Source organism: Erythrolamprus reginae, chromosome 6 (assembly GCF_031021105.1).
Source record: "Erythrolamprus reginae isolate rEryReg1 chromosome 6, rEryReg1.hap1, whole genome shotgun sequence".
NCBI lineage: Eukaryota > Metazoa > Chordata > Lepidosauria > Squamata > Dipsadidae > Erythrolamprus > Erythrolamprus reginae.
Genome location: NC_091955.1, coordinates 42,333,316 through 42,359,106, shown reverse-complemented (window position 1 = coordinate 42,359,106; position 25,791 = coordinate 42,333,316). Strand labels below are relative to the sequence as shown.

Genomic DNA, 25,791 nt, shown 5'->3' with positions numbered 1-25,791 from the left:
TACCTTCTACTTTTATACGGAATTTATGATTAAGAAAACATATAAGGGACTATTTTTATAACTAAATATCAGTGGCGTAAGGATCTTTTTTTGTTCTTTTTTTCTTTTTTTTGACAATAAGAAGAAATAGATTTATTTTAATTTTAATTTGGAACTATAGATATTATATTTGACATTGGCTTTGGATTCTTTTTCCTTGGATATTCATATTAAGACATAACAACTTTAAGTTTCATTTCCCCCCCTTACATTTGGACTATTTGGATTACTTGGACTCATTAGTATTTTTGGATTTTTGATATTTTCTTTTTCCTTTCTAATTTTAATCTTTTTTACCCTTTTTTTCATTTGTTCTCTTTTTAAATATTACATACAGTTTTTTCATTTTTGGATTAAATAATTTTTTTCTTAATAATAATCTATAAATAATTTTTAATAAATATCTTCCTTTTTTTCCTTTCCCTTTTTTCATTATTTCTGCCTTGTTTTTTTTTAATTCTTACTAATTAATTAAATTAGGATGTGCTAGCAGTCTTATTTTTCCCCCTTTCCACCTAGTCCCCCCCCTGCACAATTCTTGGACATTAAAAGATTGGTTTTTTCATATATATTTTTCCTCTCTACCTTACTTCCCTCATTTTTGGTTCTTTTTTAAATTAATTACACTTGCTTTCAACTTTATTTCTTTTCTATTAAGTATTAATAAAATTGAATTGTGATTTTATTTTTCTAAATTTTATTTTCTATCATCAGTATTATAGATTTAAAATTCCTTTCTTTATTTAATTGTGAAATAACAAGAGATTGTTTTGAGTAATTGTAAAATAAGGTAAAAAAAATTCTTCTAAGACATGAAAGGTAGTTACAGGGCACAAAGCGTGAATTTGGTGACAACAACAACAACCCGAAAACAAGCAGCTACTACAACTACAACTCCAACCCCTACACCCAAAGTCTCTCCAACATCATCTCCGCTACAACAAAGGACCATAACTACAATGCTGGCCAAGGAGAAAGAAAAAGAGAAAGAAAAGCTACCTGCAGGTCCAAATTTTCAGTCTATTCAAGATGCATTAGCAGGCATTCAAGATTTAATGCAGAAGACACAAACTCAGACACAAACTCAACTTGAAACCAACAAAGAAGAAATGAAGAAGTACCTGGAAGAAATGAGACAGGAGATGAAAGAGATGAAAGATGAAATTAAAAAAGAACTAACAGAAGTAAAAGGAAACATGGCGGATATGGATGGGAACATAAAAGTCATACAACAAAATCTACAAGAGAGTGAAAACAGAATAAAAGTTACAGAAGAAAAAATTCAAGCTATCGGGCAGAAAGTGGAAGAATATGAAGATCATAATTACAACGCCCGCAGATGCTTTGATATTGCAATAACTAACCTCGAACTCCAATCTGCATCACATGGCCTGAGAGTTCAAAACATTGAAGAAAGAGATGAAGATTTATCTACAAAATGGCAGAAGTAATAGGAGGAATTATGCAAGAAGACCAAGCAGAATTGAAAAGAGAAATAGATGAAGTTTACAGAGTCCAAACTGGATATAAAAGATGCCATAATCTACCAAGAGAAGTACAGTGTTCCCTCGATTTTCGCGGGTTCGAACTTCGTGAAACGTCTATACCACGGTTTTTCAAAAATATTAATTAAAAAATACTTCGTGGTTTTTTCCTCTATACCACGGTTTTTCCTGCCCAATGACATCATATGTCATTGCCAAACTTTCGTCCGCCTTTAAAAAACATTTTTTAAAATAAACTTTAATAAATAAACATGATGAGTAATAATCTAAATGGTTGTTAAGGGAATGGGAAATTGCAATTTAGGGGTTTAAAGTGTTAAGGGAAGGCTTGGGATACTGTTCATAGCCAAAAATAGTGTATTTACTTCTGCATCTCTACTTCGCGGAAATTCAACTTTCGCGGGTGGTCTTGGAACGCATCCCCCGCGAAAATCGAGGGAACACTGTACATATTAAGTTCTCAAGAAGAGTAATTAAAGATGAGATCATGAGACTGACAAGAAACCAGAAATTTCAACTTAATGGAAAAGTAATTACAATTTTGAAATTTTGAAAAAAAGTTTGAAAAGACCCAACAGGAAGACATGTCAAAGAAAGCAAACTATATTTAGAAAACACTTTTAAAATGATGAAGACGCATTTGACTAGCTATAATGTATAATCTACATGAAACCACTGGGTGAGATCATCCAAGGGCACGGGGTGAGTTACTCAGCTATACATCTCCACCCCATGTCCACTCAGTGAAGCAGTGGAAGTAATGTGCCAGTGTCTGGAGGCTGTTAGGGTCTGGATGGGTGCTAACAGACTCAAACTCAACTCCAACAAGACGGAGTAGCTGTGGGTTTTGCCTGCCAGGGACATTTCCATCTGTCTGCCCATTACCCTGGGGGGGGGGACTTCTGACTTCCTCCGAGAGGTTCCACAACTTGGGCGTCCTCCTTGATCCACAGCTGGCTTTGGAACATCATCTTTTGGCTGTAGCGAGGGGGCGTTTGCCCAGCTTCGCCTGGGGTACCCGTTGTGGCCCTATTTGGACAGGGAGTCTCTACTCACAGTCACTCATGCCCTTATCACCTCAATGTTTGACTACTGCAATGCTCTCTACATGGGGCTACCTTTGAAGAGTGTTCGGAAACTACAAATTGTGCAGAATGCAGCCGTGTGAGCAGTCATGGGATTACTCAGACATGTCCACATCTCTTCAACACTCCGCGGTCTGCATTGGCTTCCAATTTGTTTCCGGACTCAATGCACAGATTCCCAGTCTTCTCCATCTATGGTTTCCAATTCCAGTTGTCATAAGATTTTAGTCTTTTAAAATAATTACGTATATAATTTTAACATAATCCATACATATACCTGAAAGAATATTCTCAACTTTATTCTACTTCCCATCCACACCCCCAAAATAAGGAAAAAGAGGAGTAATAGAAAGTAAACAGAAAAACAGAACACAACAGGATGGCACTGAGGTAGATGGAGAAAGAAGTAACTTGCAGAGAAGGAAGAACCTTCCTGTTTACAAATTACAAAAAATGTTAAATTCAGGAGTTAGCTACCTCTGGGCTGCAATAATATGGATTGTCACAAGATGACAGCAGAGCCACATTAAACTCTTTTTGCTGTCATTGATGTTGATATCTATGAAGTTCAAAGAGCCAATATTCAAAGCTATCTTAAGTTTTTAAAGATCAATTTATTTAAAAATGCTAATTTCTTTGTTTTTCTACTCTTCTCAATGAATAAAAAAATCCCTCCCTTTCATAATAATAATTTAGGGAAAGAACTTTTATGGCATGATGGTACATATGAACAGAAAAATGATAAATCACCTCTTTCAAATGAATTTTTAATATCATTAACCTCCACTTGAGAGCCTGACACTCTGAAAATTCCCTGGTGTTGAAGACCTGAAAAATAATAACAGAAAAATATATAAAAATCAACATAATGTTTCAAATGAGGGAAAATCCTTAGTACTTTATTGTCACATTTATATATATGTATATAAATATATATATAAACTTTTACACTAAGACTCAGCAAAGTAGCTTACTGCATTTTCAAATGCAATGCTTACTGCTTCCAAAGAGCAAAAATTCATTTTCTTGCTGTCTGAATTACCATATTTTCTGGAGTACAAGATGCACTCCCCCCCCCAAAAAGAGGGAGGAAATGACGGTGCGTCTTATACACTGAATGCAGCCATTTTTAATATCCCGAAGGGCCCCCCCCACCTGCAGAGAGCTCTCAGGTGTTGGGGATGGCAAAAATGTTTTGCCCATTTTTTCAAACAAATGGGGTGGGCAAAGGGTCGGGGAGCCTGCACAAAGCTCTTGGGGACTGGGGAAAGGAAAAAAAATGTCTCCATTTCTGTGAAAAAAATGGGCAAAAACTAGCACAATTTTCACAAAAATGGGAGCATTATTGCCATCCCCCAGCACCCAGGAGCTCCCTGCAGGTTTCCCAGATCCTTTGCTCACCTAATTTGTGTGAAAGAATGGACAAAAAGTGGCCCATTTTTGCAAAAACCGGACTTGTTTTGCCTTCTAATTACCCCATCTAGCATGACTGGAGGAGGAATTCTGGGAGTTGAAGTGGATTAATCTTAAAGCTGTCAAGTGTCACATGGTTGTAAAAAGTATATATGTTTGTAAAAAGTATTCTGCTACACTGGTATTTTATTTTATTAAGTAATATATTACTACATCATTTGGTTTAGAATACATTTTCCCTTGTTTTCCACCCCTAAAATCTAGGTGTATTTTATACTTTGGTGCATCTTATAATCTGAAAAATATGGTAATATTCTACTCTTTCTTTTTTTGTTTTATTCCCCACCAAGCCCTTCCCTTTTTAAAGTTTTCAACAAGTTTTCATTCCAGATTAAAGTTTCATTATACTTCCTAATTGTAATTGGAAAAGGATCATGATTATTAAGCATAATAGTCTTCAAAACTTGGATTAAATTAAAAAGTATTTTAGAACTCACCATACAAATTGATAAATCGGATACAGCTTTCTACAATGAGGGGGATTATTTGTCCTGAGTCCTGATGAGGGGGAAAAATAATCCAAATAGTTTGCAAATTGTATGAGATAAATAGCCCTTAATTATCATTAGAATACAGTGACATCCTTATAGTATCAGACATATAATATTCTATACATCCAAATCTCACTAGAATGATATCTATACCCATTGTGCCTCTTGATTATTTAACTTTTTTATAAAACAAGTTCTTGAGCTAATTGTGTTTTTCAGTTTAGCAAGCAAGTAAATACTAATGCCCAGTGTCTGTAACCAGTTTTTACTGATGGCAGCTAGCAAGTCCCATTTAAGAAGACGGGTAGATGCAATAATTGAAGCACATTGAAAGTAATAAATCTTGCCTGCTAGTGTGTTGGTGTTATTGACTTTAATAAATCTTAGCTTATTTATTTAAAAGCTAGGCAATTTTTTATTCTTCTTCTCCTGTTCCTTTTTGATTTTTTAAAAGCATTTTATTGTTTGAGAATTGATAAAATGTTATTTAATGTCTGATTATTTAAAAAGATACAACATCAAGATTATATTTTGAATAAAGAAGTAATTAATTATACTATACAGGGAAAAAGATGATGCAAATCTAGAGTCACATTGCACAGAGGTTTATTAAACTGATACTCTTACACCTGAAGTGCTTCTATAGTTTATATGATAAATCTGGCTATTTATGTTTATGTAACTATACTGTTTCTCCAAAAATAAGCCCTACCCTGAAAATAAGCCATAGCATGCTTTTTGTGTGCGTCTAATATAAGTCCTATGCCCCAAATAAGCCCTACCTACGAGCCTGCATAGCTGTCCATCTGTCCATTCTGCCTGGTTGCTCGTGGTGCCGCAGCCATGAGGCAAGGGACCTCACATTGCCTCAGGGACCCCACAGCCAGACCATCCACACCCTGCCTATCTTGTACTGGTAGCACTGACAGCCATGTGCAGTAGGTGCTCACATGGCTGCTGGCCCACTTCTTCTACTTGCGGCCACAATAGAGCAGGAGGCTAAGCAATGTGCTGTTACCATGGCCATGAGTTGAGGTAGGTGTCAAGGGCATGGGTGGCTTGGCTGTGGGAGACCTGAGGTAAGCCAGAGCGGAACATGTGGAGCACTTCCATCCATCTTATAGTGGCGGCACTGACATGCTGCATGGCTTCCTGCCTCACCACAAGTAAGTAAGAAGAAGTAGGCCTTCTGTATATGGAAAAAAATAAGACACTCCCTGAAAATAAGCCCTGGTGCTTATTTTGGGGCCCAAAAGAATATAAAACCCGTCTTATTTTGAGGAAAACATAGCCAGGTTTAATTAATCCAGAATTGTTGGTTGAGGGACCAATGCCCCACCTTTTTCCTTTGTCACAAAGGCCTGGCCATCAAATTGTTCAAGATGAAATGTCTAATTTGCAAAATGTAATGAAAAGCCTGTTCAAATATATAAACTTCAGCGAAGTCTTTCATACAGTTCCACATAAAGAGCTGATAGATAAGCTAGTGAAGATTGGACTTAATCCCTGGATAGTTCAGTGGATTTGCAGCTGGCTGAAGCGTAGATATCAGGGGGTTGTTGTTAATGGCGAGTATTCTGAGCAGAGCCTGGTTACAAGAAGGATCTGTTCTGGGTCCTATTCTTTTTAATATGTTTGTGAGTGACATAGGGAAGGTTTGGTAGGGAAGGGCTGCTTATTTGCCGATGACTCTAAAGTGTGCAATAGGGTTGATATTCCTGGAGGCGTCTGTAATATGGCAAATAATGCACTTGGGGAAAAGTAATCAATCTGAGTATTGTATTGGCAGTTCTGTGTTATCAAAAACTTCAGAAGAGAAGGATTTAGGGGTAGTGATTTCTGACAGTTTCAAAATGGGTGAACAGTGTGGTCAGGGAAAGCAAGTAGAATGCTTGGCTGCATAGCTAGAGGTATAACAAGCAGGAAGAGGGAGATTATGATCCCGCTGTATAATGCACTGGTGAGACCACATTTGGAATACTATGTTCAGTTCTGGAGACCTCACCTACAAAAAGATATTGATAAAATTGAACGGTCCAAAGACTGGCTACAAAAATAGTGGAAGGTCTTAAGCATAAAAGCTATCAGGAAAGACTTAATGAACTCAATCTGTATAGTCTAGAGTAGCGTTTCCCAACCGGTGTGCCGCGGCACACTAGTGTGCCGCGAGACACAATCAGGTGTGCCGCGAAGCTCCTAGGGAAGCTCCAGCTGGGCAGGGCGCTGCCGGTGCCGACCTGGAGCTCCTGCTCGCAGCTGTCCCCCGGCTCCTGCTCGATGCTGCAGTTTTCGGCGCTCTCCTGCTGGGCCCCAAAGAAGGAAGGCAGGAAGAAAGAGAGCTTCATTCTTCGCGCCTTTTCCCCGCCTTCCTTCTTTGGGGCCCAGCAGGAGAGCGCCAGAAACCGCGGCATCAGGCAGGAGCCGGGGGTCAGCTGCGAGTGGGAGCCCCAGGACAGAGGCACTGGCAGCGCCCCGCCCAGCTGGAGCTTCCCTGGCGTCGGCGGCAAGTGTCCTTTGGGGCCCGGCAGAAGAGCACTGGTGGTGGGAGTGGGGGGGGTGGCTGCAGCGGCCACAGGCAGTCACGGGGAGATGGCGGCGGTGAGAGGGAGCTCCAGGCGGCGGCGAGAGGGAGCTCTCTCTCTCTCTCTCTCAGATGACTGCAAGCGGGAGCCCTGACGGTGGCAGTTGGATGTGCTGCTGGACACCGTACATGCTGGCGCTGCGGGCCTGGCATATACGGTGTCCAGCAGCACATCCAGTTGCCGCCGTCAAGGTTCCCGCTTGCAGTCAGCTGAGAGAGAGAGAGAGACATATAAGAGAGGCAGAGAGAGAGAGAGAGATATAGCAAGAGAGGCAGAGAAAGAGAGACAGAGTGAGAAAGAGAGACAGCAAGAGAGGCAGAGAAAGAGAGACAGAGCGAGAAAGAGAGACAGCAAGAGAGGCAGAGAAAGAGAGATAGAGATAGAGAAAGAGAGACATAGCAAGAGAGGCAGAGAGAGAGAGAAAGAGAAAGAAAGAGAGACATAGCAAGAGAGACAGAGAGAGAGAAAGAGAGAAAGAGAGAGAAAGAAAGAGAGATAGCAAGAGAGGCAAAGAGAAAGAAAGAGACATATAGCAAGAGACAGTGAAAGAGAGAGAGAGCAAGAAAGAGAGAATAAAGCAAGAAAGAGATAGCAAGAGAGACAGAGAGAGAGAGAGCAAGGGAGAGAGAAAGACACAGAGGAAGGGAAGGAGGGAGAGAGAAAGAGAGCAAAAAAGAGAGGAAGAAAGAAAGAGGGATGGAGAGAGAGAAAGAAGGGAAGGAAGGAAAAGAAAGAGGGAGAAATAGAGCGAAAGGGAGGAAGAGAGAGGGTTTTTTTTTGTCCAAACTTTTCTTTAGCCCGCCCCCCCGGCCCCCCTTTTCAATGTTCCCCAGGATTTTGAAAATATGAATGATGTGCCGCGGCTCAAAAAAGGTTGGGAAACACTGGTCTAGAGGACAGAAAGGAAAGGAGGGACATGATAAAAACATTTAAATATGTTAAAGGGTTAAATAAGGTTCAGGAGGGAAGTGTTTTTAATAGGAAAGTGAACACAAGAACAAGGGGGCACAATATGAAGTTAGTTGGGGGAAGGATCAGAAGCAACATGAGAAAATATTATTTTATTGAAAGAGTAGTAGATGTTTGGAACAAACTTCCAGCAGACATGGTTGGTAAATCCACCGTAACTGAATTTAAACATGCTTGGGATAAACATAAGATAATTTTTTTAAAAAAAAAGAAAAGAAAAGATGGTGTTATTAAGGACTGTGGAATGTGTTTTATAATGGTACAAAATTGAATTATGTAGTTTTAAGAATGTCAATTTAGTAAATTCATCCAAAATTTACAATTTGAAATTTTGAAAAAAAATTATGTCGCCCTTCTCCTTAGACTCAGGGTGGCTTACAACAGGTTAGCAATAGCACTCCTTAAAAGAGCCTGCATATTGCCCCTACAATCCGGGTCCTCATTTTACCCACCTCGGAAGGATGGAAAGCTGAGTCAACCTTGAGACGGTGATGAGATTTGAACCACTGACCTACAGATCTACAGTCAGCTTCAATGGCCCGCAGTACATCATTCTACCTGTTATAAGTTTCACTCCCAATAAGAATTTATTGTTCTCACATTGAACTATTCATTTTCTATGGATAAAGTATAAAAGAGTGCACTTACTGACATTATTTCAGTAAGAACGAAACATTTTATATAAGACACATTATTTTCCTCTTTATGGTTCTCTTATTCTTTCCTATAATATTCAAAGGGATAAAACTAAACCTATCAACTTTGAGAGGACTCCTGCTATCAGGAAATGGGTGAGAGTTATATGATCTAATTAACTGATACATTTTGTTTTCTACAGAGACGTTGGGAAATTAGGTGCTATGCCAATGCCCTTTTATCTCAATTTTCTGACTTTTTTGATTTCTATGACTATGGCTGATTTGGATTGGTAGACCGTTAAGAACTTTGTTTCCCCTACCTTGGAAGGGAGGGGATACCCCATGGCAGAAGGGGTGAAGGGGATAGGGATATTTTGACCTGACCCAAGTAATTCAGAGAGGGGGATATACACTCAACTTGGTTTTTCTCTCGGATCACTGGAAAAATGATCTGGTTTTAAGGGGTAAAGTCACAATACCCTTGTCATGGTCAGATGATGATGATGATTATTATTATTATTATTATTATTATTAAAGACTTGTATGCCACCCCTCTCCGGGGACCCGGGGCGGCTTACAACATACAATGCAAACAATACATATACAAATCAAATAGTTAAAAATATAAATTAAAAACCCATTAATTTAAAAAAGTCAATATACTCAATCACACTCACACATAACATTAATGGTCAGAACAGGGGGGGGTGCATATACTAGTTGCCCCATGCCTGGCGACATAGATGGGTCTTAAGGCTTTTGTGGAAGGCAAGGAGGGTAGGGGCAGTACGAATGAAGGGAGCTGATTCCAGAGGGCCCCGCCAAACGACATTGTCTGATTGATGGGACCTGGAGAAGGCTAACTCTGTGGGATCTGATTGGTTGCTGGGATTTATGCGGCAGAAGGCGATCCCGTAAGTAATTTGATCACTCCCTGCTGAGATCACTCCCTGCTGAGGCTGGACTTTGACCAACCAATCCCCCACTGCAGGGAGGTGGAAGCGATTAGGTGGTTCCACTCCACGCATCTAATGGACCCGGATTGGTTTCAGAGGGAGCTTGGGGTAATTCCCAACTTGTTTGTCTGTAGTCCACCAAGACCCAAGTGGCAGCATAGAATAAGGCCGCACTGGGGACTCTGGACCGGATTGCGCCTTTGTGGCCTCAGTAGATCCTGGAGATCTCCTTGGTTTACTAAGGAACTCTGGGAGATGAAACGCCAAAAGAGATGGCTAGAGCATACATGGAGGGCCAGTAACTCTGAGTCTGACTGAACACAGGTAAGAGCCTATATTAAGACCTGCCTCATGGCAATAGAGGTGGCAAAGTCAGCATAAATTACCACCCTTATTGCATTTGCAGATTCTTGTCTAGCCGCCCTGTTTAGGATGACCCATTCCCTCCTGAATAGGGTGGAAATGATAGAGCCCTTGCAGGGTAGAGCTCAGGAATTTACTCAGTTTCTTGCAGATAAAGTCAGATTCAGAATAGGCATTGGACACTTACCTGAATGCCTCTTCTCATATGTAGATGGAGACGGTAGTCACGTGGGTATTCACTCGTCCTAACCAATCACAGGGGCTGAGCCAAGTCTTTAAAATACAGCCAGGTCCGCCCTTTCACCAGATTTTGTGTATCCGAAACTTGGCACTTGTTGGCTTACAACTAGGTCGACTCCCAGTCAGGAAAGAGGAAGGAAGGTGTAGAAAATGTTTTAAGGGGGGAGGTGACTACCGTCTCTGTCATGTGGGATATGCCCAATAGGTGTCCCCAGGGTGTGATCCATTACAGATCATGGTCTATTACTCTTTGAAGGACCCTCCGGCCAAAGGCTGAATCAGAGTGTCAATTTTGTAATGCCTGATGAAGGAGTTAGAGGATGACCAGGAGGCTGCCCTACAAATTTCTTCTAGTGGAGCTTGCATTGCCCATGCAGCCAATGGAGCTGCACTGTGAGTGGAGTGAGCTGTGAAACCCCGAGGAGTTGGGATAGCAGCAAGTTCATAGGCTTTGGATATGGTACTCCTGATCCATCTACCCAACATGATAGAGGATACTTTGGTGCCAGGCGATCAAGGATAAAATACTACAAAGAGGGACTCTGACTTACGAAAGGACTTGGTGCATTCCAAGTAAATTTGTAGGGCACTTGTGACATCTAGGGTATACCATTTGTTTACTTTTGGAAGGAAGGTCGGGTCGAGTCTGAGTACGACCTTATCGGGGTGAAAGCGGCATAGATCTTCTCCCACTGACAGGGCTGCAAGATCCGATATTTGACGTGCAGATGTTATGGCCACTAAAAAGGCCACCTTAAAGGAAAGATGGTGTAATGATGCTTCCCTTAAGGATTCATATGGAGTGGAGGTCAAATTTGATAGGACCCTAGGGAGATCCCAGGTTGTGTATCTATGGATGACTGGTGGTCAGAGATTGAATACCCCTTTTACAGTAGAAGCTCTTGAATCTCTGGAAACTGACGTAGTGGTTCCTTCTGTGGCCCTGCTAAGACCGAGGACAGGGGTGTTAGCTGATAGACCTTGATGGAAACTTTGCATCAGGAATCTGACAATTTTCAGGATAGGAATACAGATGGGTGAAAGGCCTTCAGAAACGCACCAACTGCAGAATTTTGATCATGTATGAGAATAACTTCGGAGAGGGGCGGCATACAAATCTAAATAATAAATAAACTTCTATTGGTCGATGGTCTTCTGGATGCTTGTATCATGAGTATTGCATCTTGGTCATAGCCCTGTGCTTCTAAGTCTCTCAGCACAACCTCCAAGTGGTCAGATGGACCCATTTCAGATCCAGGTGATATGATACTCCTTTTTGCAATATGTCCTCTGAAATAGGGAGGCGCCAGAATGGGGCAAGCGGACAGCGCCTGGAGGTTGGCAAACCAATAGCGCCTTGGCCAGTGAGGGGCGATGATGATGATGTGTGCGTGTTTGAGAAGAACCTTCTGGATTAGTTCCGGTAGAATGGGAATTGGAGGAGAGGTGTAGAGGAGCCCTGGGGGCCAGGGGCTCCTCAGAGTGTTGGTCATCTCCCCGCCCAGAGATGGATATTGAGACAAATGTGGAAGCTGGGCATTGGCTGCGGTCACAAAGAGGTCTACTACAGGAGGTCCGTACCTGAGAGCAATCTCGCTGAATAGGGACAGCAGTAGTTTACATTCTTCTGGATCAATCGTTGTGCAGGACAACCAGTCCACTTGATGGTTGAGCTCCCCTGAGATGTGGTCCACCATCAGGGACAACAGGTGTGACTCTGCCCAAAGGCCTAGTACCTTGTACTATGACATCAGGGCTTTGGAACATGTGCCTCCTTGATGACAGATGTGGCTTTTGGTGGCCATGTTATCCATAAGGACTAGGATGTGGTGGCCTGATAGCTTGCTGTGGAATAGATAAATGGCCTGGAGTTCCAGCTAATTTATGGGGTGCTGGGTTTCCATGGGAGTCCACATGCCCTGGGCCATAATGCTTGGTCTGTGGACCCCACTGCCCAGGAGGCTGCATCCATGGTAATGGTCAGCTGATAGGGTGTCTTGAATAGGGTTCCTTTGGAGAAGGCTGAAGAGAGCCACCAAGAGAGGGACCTGATTACTGTCAGGGGAACCGGGGTGATTTGGGACGATGTGCTCTGGCCATTTTACTGTAATGGTAATAGCATCCATTGAAGATCTCTGGCATGGAGACAGGCCCAGGGTGTAATGTCAATACAGGAAATAATTTTTCCCAATAAGGATGAAAGTTGGGATATGGGAGCTTTCCTAGCTTTTGTAATCTGAGTGACTAGTTCTCTAATACTGTTCTGTCTATCCTGGGAGATGCAAACTCTATACTGGACTGTGCCAATTTGGGATCCTAAATGCAAAATTGAAGTGGAAGATACCAGGTGACTCTTAGCAAAATTAATGGAGAAACCACGGGCTTGCAAAATATCCATGGTGATTTGTAGGTCCGATAAGGTGCGCTCCCTCAAGGGGGCATGCACTAGAATATTGTCACGGTAACATTGAATGGGAATGGATCTGATATGGGCCGCCAAGGCTCCTAGTAGCTTTGTAAAGACCCTCAGCGCTCAAGACAGTCTGAAGGGCATGGTTCTATACTGGAAGTGTTGACCTTTATAACAAAAGCGCAAGTACATTCTGTGAATACACTTCTGTCAAGTTCATGTAGTCACCAATGTGGAGAGGCTAAAACAGAGGCAAGTGCGTGCATTTTAAAATGTCTATAGCTAATAAACTGATTTAACCTTTTAAAATTGAGGATAGCCCTCCAGCCCCCCGAAGATTTGGGAACCACAAACATAATAGATCTTTTTCTGAAGAAGGAAGTTTTTGAATGGCTCAGATAGAGAGCAGATGGTCAATGGCCTCCTCCATCAGGGCCTGATTTGTTAGGTTCCTAGGAACTGAGCAGGACAGAAAACAAGGAAGAGGAGGAGACAAGAACTCTAGGGACAAGCCCCATTGGACTGTGAAGTGAACCCAAGGATCTGAAATGGAGGTTAGCCAAGCATCTCGGAACCAAGCTAGTTTAGCTCCAATAGGAATATCTGAACTGTTAACATCTGGTCTTCTTAAAAGACCTAGAGGATGAACCTCCCCTGGATTGACCGCTGGCCTGCCTACCTCTGCCACCTCGGTCAGGTTGGGCCCTGGGCCAGGGGTTATACTGACCTGTGTAGTGTTGAAAGGAGTAGCCTTGATCTGGTTGACAAAAGGGCCATCGGTAAGAAGTATACTTAGTAGCTGACTTCTTGATGGTTGGACCTCTTCTTTTTGTCTGTGGTCTCTGTGAGTAGAGGATCCAGATCATCTTTGAATAGTCTCTTCCTTTTGAGAGGGGTCATGGCAAGTTGCCACTTTTGGCGAGCACCTGCCTGCCACAGTCTAAGCTAATTTAGTCTTCTGGCCACTACTGAGGCTGCAATGGACTTAGCAGAGAAATGCAAGGTGTGCAAAGTAACATCTGCTAAAAATTGGTTTCTGGCAAAAATCATATTAAGGTCTTGCTGAGTTTGAAGGTTGTCAGGGGAATATGAAGCCAAATCAGGGTTGCCCTGGCATAGAAGGCAGCTGTGGAAGTGACCCTTATAGACCAAGTGTCTGCAAGATGAATCTTTTTCAGCATATGCTCAATTCTGCGGTTTTCTGTCTTCATGACCTCCTCAGCTTCACCTGGCATGGCTGTGGAGGAATATAGAGCTTTTACAGATTAATTTGCTTTGGGGATTGTTAGAAGATCTGCCAGAGGAGATGCCACATTATAAAAATGTTTTGTCTTTTGAGAATGGAGTAAGTTTGTTCCATTGTTTCAGGAGTGCATCCATAAATGATTACAGAGTAAGAATCACATCTGTATCCTGCTTAGCTTCTATGAAAAGTGGATCTGCTTTGGATGTTCCAGCAGTGGACGCAGTTTCAGGATCATCCAAGCCTGTAGCTATACGAGCTTTATGGAGTAAGGATTTGAATAAATTAGATGGAAAGATGGTAGCTGAACTTGGAGGTTCAGGAGTTAGATTTGTATGTGTCTTCAACATCTGAGAGGCATAAGAAAGGGTCTCCTTTGGGGGTCTCTTCATCCTCCTCATCCTCTTCCTTCTCTGCCTCCTCTGAGGATGTATCCTCAGGAGGGGGGGAATGGACTCTATGCCTTTTAGAGGGTGCTGCTGGAGCCCTGGGAGGAACAGGAGGTTGAAATTCTGTGGATGTTGATGGAAGATGCAAGGAATGCACAGGGGAAGTCAGCACTTGTAATGCTGCTATAATCATTGCTTGAAAATCAGGCTGATTTTGGGAAGGGGCTTGGGAAGGGGAAGGGGAAGGAATGATCTAGGTTCCTGTTCTTGATCTGGTAAAGTCTGTGGAGGAGATTCCCCCCACTTCTTGGGTCTCAGAAATGCCCCATGGACCAATCCAAATTGGGATCATCTAATGCTGAAATGTTCTCCCCTGGATGGCTATCTGTATCTGCCCTGTCAGGGGATTGGGTTGATTAATAGAGATGACCTTTTGTCTCTTGGCTGATTTTTCATAATTTTTTTTAGGCCTTATCTCTTTTGTTTTCAGCTCTAGTAGGGCCCACTGCAGTACTAACTCTTGCTTGAGGCCTGGTGACCTGAGCTGTAGATTCATCCATATCCTGGTCCTCTGAGGGCCTATCCAGTTTTTTTGAACATTTTAACCCTAGCTTATCGGTTCTATTTTCTCTGGAAGCAATTATTGAGATTTTGGGTATTCTATTCCCCTAGAACTTCTCTAGGGAGAAGGAGTAAGAGGTTGCAGGAATCTGGGTCCCAAAACACTTAGATGATTAGCTCTGTTCTCTTGCATCAATGAAAGAAGAGGGGGAAGAGCTAGTTTGGGCCCATAAGGTGAATGTGTGTCCAGCAAGCTGTGATGACTGACTCGGGGCATAGGGCTGGACTGTCGGGATCACACATGCACATTCCGTGAAGCCAAGAACAACTCCCCAACTTTCCTGAATAGATTAGGGTCAATTAAACAATCAAGATGAGAAATAGTCCTGAAGCTTGGGCTATAGCAAGCCTAGCCACATGGGAGGCAAGGAGAGAGGAGAAAAGAGCTCTGAATGGAGTCCTGTTAAATTGCTGTGTCACGGCTCCACAGCAGGAAATAACGAGCAGCAGCTGTTTAGACACGGGTGGCGAAGCGCTTGCCATCTAATGTTAATTAGCTTGTTATTGGGATAAATCTAAGCCAAGGCTGCGTATATCCCTGTAAACCACCCCCTAGGGCCTCTGGAAGGGGGGGAAGGGAGGGAGGAGGGGGGATGGAGGAACAGAGATGTGGAGGTTTAAAAAGATTTTCTTTGCTTGCCTTACTGTTTGCGGAGTTTAGGAATCTGGAAATGTTGCTGAGAGAGCCACCTTGTGGAGAAGGATTTTGGAGAAAGGAGATAGAGGGGAAAGGTTGATACTCTCACCTGAACATGAGGGAGAAGCCAACACATGTCATGCTAATCCAGGACTGAGCAAAATCTGGGAAAAGGGCGGATCTAGCTATGGTTTAAAGACTTGGCTTGGCCCCTGTGATTGGTTAGTATGAGCGAATACCCACGTGTCTATTGTCTCCATCTCCTAATATGGAGAATGAGCTGGACTCCAATTAGGCAATTCAGACCAAGGCAACAAGGTCAGGTCTTAGTCCTGTTATTTGGGATGAGTTTGACCTGGTAATTCCTGATGAGGTGGACAAGGCCACGGGAGCTGTAAGTTTCTTCACCTGCTTACTGGACCCGTGCCCCTCCTGGCTGGTTTTGGACAGTTGGGAGGTGGCATGCAGCTGGATCCAGGCATTAATTAATGCTTTCTTGAGTGAGCGATTGTTTCCACAGCTGCTGAAGGAGGGGGGTTGTGCGACCCATCCTCAAGAAATCGATCCTGGATCCAGCTGAATTGAAGAACTTCAGGCCAGTCTCCAACCTGCCCTTCTTGGGTAAAGTTGTTAAGCTGGTAGCACTTCAGCTCCGGCGGTTCTTGGATGAAGCCAATTATCTGGATCCTTTTCAGTCTGGTTTCAGGACCAGTCACAGCACAGAAACTGCATTGGTCACGCTGATGGATGATCTCTGGTGGGTCCGGGATAGAGGTTATTCCTCTATTCTGGTGCTTCTTGACCTCTCAGTGGCCTTCGATACCATTGACCATGGTATCCTTCTGCGATGGCTGGAGGGGTTGGGAATGGGGGGCATAGTTTTATGGTGGTTCTCATCCTATCTCTCTGGTCATTCACAGTCAGTGTTATTGGGGAGGCAGAGGTCCACCCCTCAGCCCCTACTTTGTGCAGGGGTCTGTCCTCTCCCCCTACTATTTAACATTTACATGAAGCCACTGGTGAGATCATCCACTGGCATTGGGATGAAGTATCATCAATATGCTGATGATACCCATTTATACATCTCCATCCATGTCAATTCAGTGAAGCGGTGGATGTGATGTGCTGGTGCCTGGAAGCTGTAAGGGTCTGGATGGGAGCCAACAGACTCAAGCTCAACTCAGACAAGACTGATTGGCTGAGGGCAATTCCTTCTATAGAATACAGTAATACCTCGTCTTACGAACTTAATTGGTGCCGGAAGGTGGTTCGTAAGGTGAAAAGTTCGTAAGACGAAACAATGTTTCCCATAGGAAACAATGTAAAAGTGATTAATGCGTGCAAAGTGGGAAAAAAATTGCAAAATGGCGCTATGCTGGGTGCCGCTGCCCAGCTGTCACCTTTTAAAACAGCCGGGGGGCTTCTCGGCGTTCTCCCAAACCTGAACCCGAACTTTTCGGGTTCATTCTCGGCGTTCTCCCGAACGCCGAACCCAGAAGTTCGGCAAAGGTTCGGGTTCAGGTTCCGGAGGCCACCGAGAAGCGCCCGGCTGTTTCAGAAAGTTACAGCCGGGTGTCGCCGCCCAGCGGAGTGCCGTTTTTGCAATCGGTAGCAGCGTTTTTGGCTGATCTGGAGGCTGAAACGGAGGTGGGGAATCCCAATAGGAAATTCCATGGGCAGAGCTTTGACGTCATGAAGACGTCCTTCCTGGAGGCCACGTTTCGGCCAACCAGGAAGGACATCTTCGTGACATCAAAGCTCCGCCCATGGAATTCCCTATTGGGATTCCCCACCTCCGTTTCAGCCTCCAAATCAGCCGAAAACGCTGCTGCCGATTGTAAAAACGGCACTCCGCCAGGTGGCGCCGCCCGGCTCTAACCTTCTGAAACAGCCGGGTGCTTCTCGGCGACCTCTGGAACCCGAACCCGAACTTTTGCCGAACTTCTGGGTTCAGCATTTGGGAGAACACCGAGAAGCCCCCCAGCTGTTTCAGAAGGTGACAGCCGGGCGGCGGCGGGCAGCCGGGCGGCGGCGCTTCTCGGCGGCCTCCCGAACCCGAAAAGTTTTAAGAGGTGACAGCCGGGTGGCGGCACCCAGCGGAGCGCCATTTTGCGAATTGCGGCGTGTTCGTAAGCCGGAAAAAGTTCGTAACAAGAGGCAAAAAATTTCCGAACCCCTGGTTTGTATCTCGAGATGTTCGTATCACGAGGGGTTCGTATCACAAGGTACCACTGTATTCTGTTGTTCAGGGGAGAGGGGAACTTTGACTGCTTCAGACAGGGTCCGCAACTTGGGTGTCCTCCTGGATCCACAGCTGAGCCTTGATCACTATCTCTCAGCTGTGGCCAGGGGGACCTTTCCTCACAGTCACTCAGGCCCTTATCACCTCCTGTCTTGATTATTGCAATGCACTCTACATGGGGCTACCCTTGAAGAGTTTTCGGAGACTGCAAATAGTCCAGAATGCAGCTGCGAGAGCTGTTACGGGTGTACCTCATTATACCCATATAATACCTACACTCTGCAAGCTGCACTGGTTACCAATTAGTCTCCGGTCACAATTCAAGGTGTTTGTTATCGCCTTTAAAGCCCTACAGGGCTTAGGGCCAGACTATCTACGGGACTGTCTCCTGCTACATACCTCCCAGAGACCAAAAAGATCACAAGGTTGACCTCCTCCAGGTTCTGTCAACTAAGCAATGGAAGTTGGTGGGGCTGCAAGGAAGGGCCTTCTCTTTGGCAGCCCTGGCTCTATGAAACTAACTTCCCCCAATGTCCATACTGCTCCCACTCTACTGGCCTTCCGAAAGGCTATGATGACCTGGCTTTGCCGCCAGGCATGGCGGGCCATGAAACTGACATATGCCATGGTCAAATTACATTGAATGTTATGTATGTGTGTTGCCTAGATTGAATGAGTTATGGGTTTTTATTGGGGTTTATAGTTTTAGATTTTCCATATTTGACTTGTACTGTATTTGTATTTTTATACTGTTATAAGCCGCCCTGAGTCCTTCGGGATTGGACGGCATAGAAGTCAAATAAAATAAATAAATAAATAAACACCTGTCATATTTTATCCTGAATATATTATGTCAACATGGGATAGAAATATCACAACTTTTTGGTATCGTATGTATTTTGGTCTTTAGTTTATTTCTTTTAAATGTATCATTTCTATTGGTCCTTTAAAGCACTTAGAAAGATAGTTAATAAAATTAAACAAAAAAAAAGGAATACTGTATACACATAGCTAATCACTGAATTGACTCAAAATCAGATTATTGTTGTCCAATAATGTTTTTGTAATGTACAATAATGTAATTGTCCTTTCTCCTTCTCTCATTCCCTCTCCCATATCAGTATTGTTATATATGAATTTGTGTCAAGCCCTACAAATTTGGATAAAATCAAAAACCAAGAATCACACATATTCTCAGTAAAATGTCTTTAATACTAGTCTGGAATAAATACAGAAGAAGATCAAACTTTCATTTATAGTGAGTTGATTAAAATGAAATCTCTTTGAAGGATTAGAAATGCTTCTTCCTAGTTTCTTTTTGCTGGTATAAATTGCTATTTATCAGATAAGTTGTCAATTGATTCACTTGTTTACTGTTTTTTCTACTTTCTCTTCTATTCTTTTTCAAATCTTCCCCTCAAAACTCTATTCTGCCACATGGATGGTGGTTAATACGTTAGACTAAGACCATGGATGTCATGGAAATTAAACAAAGGAGATCTCCATGTAACCTGCTGTACCTCTTTGAGGAAAAGTGCAACAAAAATCTTTTAAACAAATAAATAATAATATGTTAGTGAAATGGGAAGTTGAGCAATTTTAGATTTCTATAACTTTTTTGTTCTGCTTGTAAGAAAGAGTGGGAAATCACTGAAAAATCACCTCACTATTATGTCAGGGAAAGAAGATTGCTGGATTAAAGAGCTCTCATCAATGGATAGAAATTGACTAGAAATAAGCCACACCCTGCTGTCTTAAACAGAAATTAAGGAAGAGTAAGAATTGTCTACTGGCTTCCTTGTCTTCTGGAGATCAGTTTTATGTAAAGTACTTTGTTCTAAAAGCTTTTGTTTTCAACAGCCACTGTTTGGAGATGAAAGATTTTACTCTTATTCTTTCATTATCCACTGCTTCAGAGAAAGATAATGTGAGATATGGGGCTCTGTGGGAGTAGAGGGTTCTCCATTCCATTCCTGAACTGAGAAACCAATTACTCCTCATGTGACTGTTTGTGAATTTTGAAAAATACTCCATGGTTACCTTCCAAAAAGAGTTTACAATTTCAAGGGAAGGTCTATCCATCTTATGAGTGTAACAGATACTCTTGATTAAGTTATCAAATTCTATTGGATTAACTTTAAGGAACATTTTCTATAAAATGTTATACTTACACTACGTTTTCTGACAAATTTGTGTAAAGTATCTTGGCACTGGTAATCAATGATTCTAAAAATATAATTTACAAATTCTTTAATTTTTAAAAAGCCACAGAGGATCTAAATACAAAGTAAAACTTTCACTTATTTTTCTGATACAATAAACATTTTATGTGATATTATAAACTGCTTTTGTAGACAAAACCCCCCAGGATAATAGGATAATAGGGGAGCAAGAAGGACGGTGGAACTATAGCTCCACCGGACTACGGTTTAACATTGAAAATATAGGAATTTTTTGTTTGAGTCAGCAAACCTGTTTTGGAGGTTTAGGGGAGGCGAAGTGTCTCTGCTCCTGGAGATCCTCGATTCAGCGGTGTTTGTGGCGGTAAAGAGCTGTTTGGCCACGAACACACCTGGAGTCGGATCAGCTGAGACACGGTAGAATGGCGGCCGCCATTTACAATTGAGCTATGCTGCCGGGGGTGAGTCGGCGAACAGAAGAACAGAAAACCGTGACAGCCGGGGAGAGGGAGCCAACCGAGCCAGCCGAAAAACACCCGGCCTGGACGACCTAGATTTTGGGGGAGGTTTTCGGAGGAGGTCTCCTGGAATTGAGGGTCCCTTGAATAAATCTCGAGTGTGCAATTGAAGGACAGATGACAGGAGGAGAGAGTGAATACCGGAAGGAGAAGGCCGAGAGAAGAACAATGCCTGTGATTGCCCTGCCCCCACTACATGGACCCGAGACGCTGAGGAGCTGTATGGTGGGAGCACCCAGCGCTGGAGGGCCTGTGGAAGAATAAACTGATGAGGGGAAGGAGAAGGAAGGAGGAAGGACCGAGACAGAGATTGAAGCTCGCCCTACTGTGACTACATGGAATTTGTACTAAAAATATATAAGACTGCAGATGGACTGGAGACTTGGAAATATTGTAAGAGCAGAGGAGCAAAAGTGATTGTGGACCCAGAAAAAGACCTGAGAGTGCCAGTCAGTGGCAGCGGCTGGCAGCAAAGACCCTGAAGAACAATATGCTACAACCTCTCCCTGAACATTGAAACTTTTCCCCAGAACTCACCTTTTAGAACTGGTGCTGTATTGCTGACTTGATGGACAATTGATTTTAATTATTTCCTTACAATTTTAGCACTTTACAATTTTTACCAATTTTTAATAATTAATATGTTATTCTATTATGCAATTTGCTATTTTAGTATTAGAGTAATTTGATGTTTATATTAATTATTAATAGGATTTTATATGGAGTTTTTAGTTATTAACATTTTACTTAATTTATTGGAGGGGGGATTTAAATTGGATGGATTATTGGAGTGGCTGTGATAATATGTATGAAATGAATTATTGTTATGGGTGGGCTGGGTGGGATTTTGGTATGGATGAAACAAATGAAAATGGTATGAATGATCAATTAGCCAACCTGACACTAGAGAGGCGGGAGGGGAGGGGGCACCGATATCTGGGGTGGCAGAGGGTCGGAATATCCCGGTCCTGCTGGGGAGAGGCAGATATGGTGGGGGCCACAGAGCTAGCCATTCCAGGGGAATGAGGGATCGCTGTTTAATAATGTTCCCTTGTTCCGGCTCTGTGAACCCAACCCTGGGCACTGGTGATGAGTGTAATTCTGGCCCTGGGCTCAAGCTGCTGCTACTCAATGCCAGGTCGGTGGTTAATAAAGCTCTCCTCATCCGGGATTTGATCCTGGATGAGGAGGCTGACCTGGCATGTGTAACTGAAACCTGTCTGGGCCCGGAGAGAGGAGTTCCTCTGTCTGAAATTTGCCCAGCCGGGTTTCAGATATGGCATCAGCCTCGACCCCAGGGAAGGGGGGGGAGTGGCCAGCGAGAGCCTTGGCCTACGTAGACTCGTTGCTCCAGAGATTGAAGGTTGCAAGTCCCTCCTGGTGAAGTTGGACTTAGGGGTTCAGGTGGGCTTGTTTCTCACATACCTGCCTTCCAGCTGTGTGTCACAAGCCCTGCCTGTGCTACTCGAGGAGATAGCTGGGTTGGCGGTGGGGTTCCCCAGACTTATTGTCTTGGGGGACTTTAACCTGCCATCATTCGGCAAAACCTCTGGACTGGCACAGGAGTTCATGGCCACAATGACAGCCATGGACCTGACCCAAGTAATACAGGGTCCGACTCATGGGGGGGGCACGCACCCGACATGGTATTCCTCTCTGAACAATTGAGTAATGGTCTGAGACTAAGGGACTTAGAAGTGTTGCCTTTGTCATGGTCGGACCATTTTCTACTGCTGCTTGACTTCCTGGCTCCAATCCTTCCCCGCAGGGAGGCGGAACCGATTAGGTTGTTTCGCCCCAGATGCCTGATGGATCCAGAGGGTTTTCAGAAGGCGCTTGGGGTTATTCCAGATACACTCATCCACAGTTCGGCAGAGTCTCTGGCTGAGGCCGGGAACAAGGCTGCAGCAGAGGCGCTTGACCGAATTGTGCCGTTCCGATCTCTCTGCGTGCTAGACCCTGTAGAGCTCCATGGTTCAACGAGGAGCTCCCGGAGTTGAAACGCCAGAAGAGACATCTAGACAAGCGATGGAGGAAGAGTAAGTCTGAATCCAATTGAACACTTTTAAGAGCTCACATTAAGACTTACAAAGTGGCGCTCAAGGGGGCAAGATGCGCTTATCATACCGCCTTGATTGCATCAGAGGAATTCCTCCTGGCCACTCTGTTCAGGGTGACCCGCTCCCTTCTTAACCAGGGGGGAGTTGGGGAGCCCTTGCAAAGTAGTGCTGAGGATTTTAACACGTATTTTGCTGATAAAATCACTCGGATCAAGCGGACCTCAACTCCAATTGGAAAACAGAGTCAACTGACAACGAGTCAGTTGAGGTGACTGGGGCCTGTACTTGTTCAGGAAAAGTTTGATCTGGTTACACCTGATGAAGTGGACAAGGCCATTGGAGGTGTGAGTTCCGCCACCTGTTTACTGGATCCATGTCCCTCCTGGCTGGTCTCGGCCAGCAGGGTGGTGACACGGAGCTGGGTCCAGGAGATTGTCAACGCTTCCTTGGGGCGGGGGTCCTTCCCACATCCCTACAAGGAGGCATTTGTGTGCCCCTTCCTCAAGAAGCCTTCCCTTGATCCAGCCATTCTCAACAACTATCGCCCAGTCTCCAACCTTCCCTTTAGGAGGAAGGTTGTTGAGAAGGTGGTGGCGCTCCAGCTCCAGCGGTCCTTGGAAGAAGCCGATTATCTAGGTCCTCAACAGTCAGGATTTAAGCCTGGCTACAGCACGGAAACTGCTTTGGTTGCACTGATGGATGATCTCTGGCGGGCCCAGGACAGGGGTTTATCCTCTGTCCTGGTGCTTCTTGACCTCTCAGCGGCTTTCGATACCATCAACCATGGTATCCTTCTGCGCCGGCTGGAGCAGTTGGGAGTGGGAGGCACTGTTCTTCAGTGGTTCTCCTCCTAACTCTCCGGTCAGTCGCAGTGGGTGTTAGTGGGGGTTCAGAGGTCGACCTCTAGGTTGCTCCCTTGTGGGGTACCTCAGTGGTCGGTCCTCTCCCCCCTACTATTTAATATCTACATGAAACCGCTGGGTGAGATCATCCAAGGGCATGGGGTGAGGTATCATCAGTATGCAGATGATACCCAGCTTTACATCTCCACCCCTTGTCCAGTCAGTGAAGCAGTAGAAGTGATGTGCCGATGCCTGGAGGCTGTTGGGGTCTGGATGGGTGTCAACAGACTCAAGCTCAACCCTGATAAGATGGAGTGGTTGTGGGTTTTGCCTCCCAAGGACAATCCCATCTGTCCGTCCATTACCCTGTGGGGGGAAATCACTAACCCCCTCAGAGAGGGTCCGCAACTTGGGCGTCCTCCTCGATCCACAGCTCACATTAGAGAAACATCTTTCAGCTGTGGCGAGGGGGGTGTTTGCCCAGTTGTGGCCCTACTTGGACTGGGAGTCACTGCTCACAGTCACTCATGCCCTCATCACCTCAAGGCTCAACTACTGTAACGCTCTCTACATGGGGCTACCTTTGAAAAGTTTTCGGAAACTTCAGATCGTGCAGAATGCAGCTGCGAGAGCCATCATGGGCTTTCCTAAATATGCCCATGTCACACCAACACTCCGCAGTCTGCATTGGTTGCCGATCGGTTTCCGGTCACAATTCAAAGTGTTGGTTATGACCTATAAAGCCCTTCATGGCATCGGACCAGAATACCTTTGGGACCGCCTTCTGCCACACGAATCCCAGCGACCAGTTAGGTCCCACAGAGTTGGCCTTCTCTGGGTCCCGTCGACTAAACAATGCCATTTGGCGGGACCCAGGGGAACAACCTTCTCTGTCGCAGCCCCAACCCTCTGGAACCAGCTCCCCCCAGATATCAGAGTTTCCCCCACTCTCCTTGCCTTTCGTAAGCTCCTTAAAGCCCACCTCTGTCATCAGGCATGGGGGAACTGAGACATTCCCTTCCCCCTTGGCTTATAAAATTTATGCATGGTATGTCTGTATGTATGATTGGTCTCTTAAATTAGGGTTTTTTAAATTAACTTAAATATTAGATTTGTTTATATTGTCTTATTATTGTTGTTAGCCACCCTGAGTCTACGGAGAGGGGCGGCCTACAAATCTAATAAATAAATAAATAAATAAATAAATTTTCACAGGTGAATATAGGTAGGATTGTTACACAAAAAGCCATAACAAGTGTGTCATTTTATGTGTTCATTTCTTACAATGTAAGTGCTGTCTCTATATCTCTTGTTGAATAAAATGGAGGTTACAAATATGCTAGGTGGAGAATATTTGAATCATTAAAAATGTTAAAAGATACTTGTATAGTTTTCTCATTGCTGAATTCAAACAGTTCCCAAAAATTGGTAATTAAAAAAACCCCAAACAAAACAATATTAATGAGTTAGAACTATACCTGATATCTGGCGTGTGAGTTTCTTCGTCCTCTGCTGTAAAATACAATTAGAAATAAAATACATAAAAACAGGATGAAGAATGTAAATACGAAAATCACAAAATATAGCTATTTATGAAGCTTAAAGAATCCTTAGAAAATAAAAACAAATACTATACTGGGTTCTTAGAACCAGAGTAGCTTAATAATGATTGGATGTACCGTAATCTTCCCTGTGAATTTAATCAGGACATTATAAGAATAGAATAGGATAGGATAGGATAGAATTCGTTATTGGCCAAGTGTGATTGGACACACAAGGAATTTGTCAATGTACATAAAAGAAAAAGATACATTTGTCAAGAATCATGTGGTACAACACTTGATGATAAGAACATACATATAGTATAAAACAATCTGCATAAAGCAAGACACTTAACCAATGGAAAAAAGGAAATTATAGAGAATGAGGTCAAATTTTGTTATCCAAATGCATTGTCAAATGTGTACATAAAATCGTAGAGCTTTATTCTCAAGCACTATTTTGCTCAAATATATTATCTTCCTTGTCTCATGTTCTATGCATAGTGAAAATATTTTCTTAATCTTTTCTACAACTAGTTTTTAATATTGATAATTATCATGGCAAAGAGAATCTCCGCATTACAAATTTTGTTAACATTCTTTGTTATGTTGCGCAGAGTTATTTGCCCATATTAAAAACTCAATCTAAGGCTAAGAATTTTTCACTAGCTTCAATGTGGATACACCCAAATTTAGTTCTAACATTAGAGAAGATCTTTTCATTTTGGGTAAATGGGTTGAATAAGATATTGATGGCCATGTTGAGT

The 25,791-nt window shown here is 43.4% G+C and overlaps 1 protein-coding gene across 2 annotated transcripts in view; it reads right to left on the bottom strand.

Annotated features, from left to right (window-relative positions):
* The window catches only part of SRGAP1 (SLIT-ROBO Rho GTPase activating protein 1), a 214,757-nt gene that overhangs the window by 17,622 nt on the left and 171,344 nt on the right, over positions 1-25,791 (bottom strand). The window contains exons 12-14 of one of the 2 annotated variants that reach the window (XM_070755623.1): positions 24,962-24,995; positions 4,540-4,600; positions 3,380-3,457 (exon numbers count right to left, since the gene is read on the bottom strand). In XM_070755623.1, the coding sequence (XP_070611724.1) occupies positions 3,380-3,457; positions 4,540-4,600; positions 24,962-24,995 (173 nt within the window). Of the gene's footprint in view, positions 1-3,379; positions 3,458-4,539; positions 4,601-24,961; positions 24,996-25,791 lie in introns of those variants that run through there. The other variant, XM_070755624.1, reaches the window with a different exon arrangement.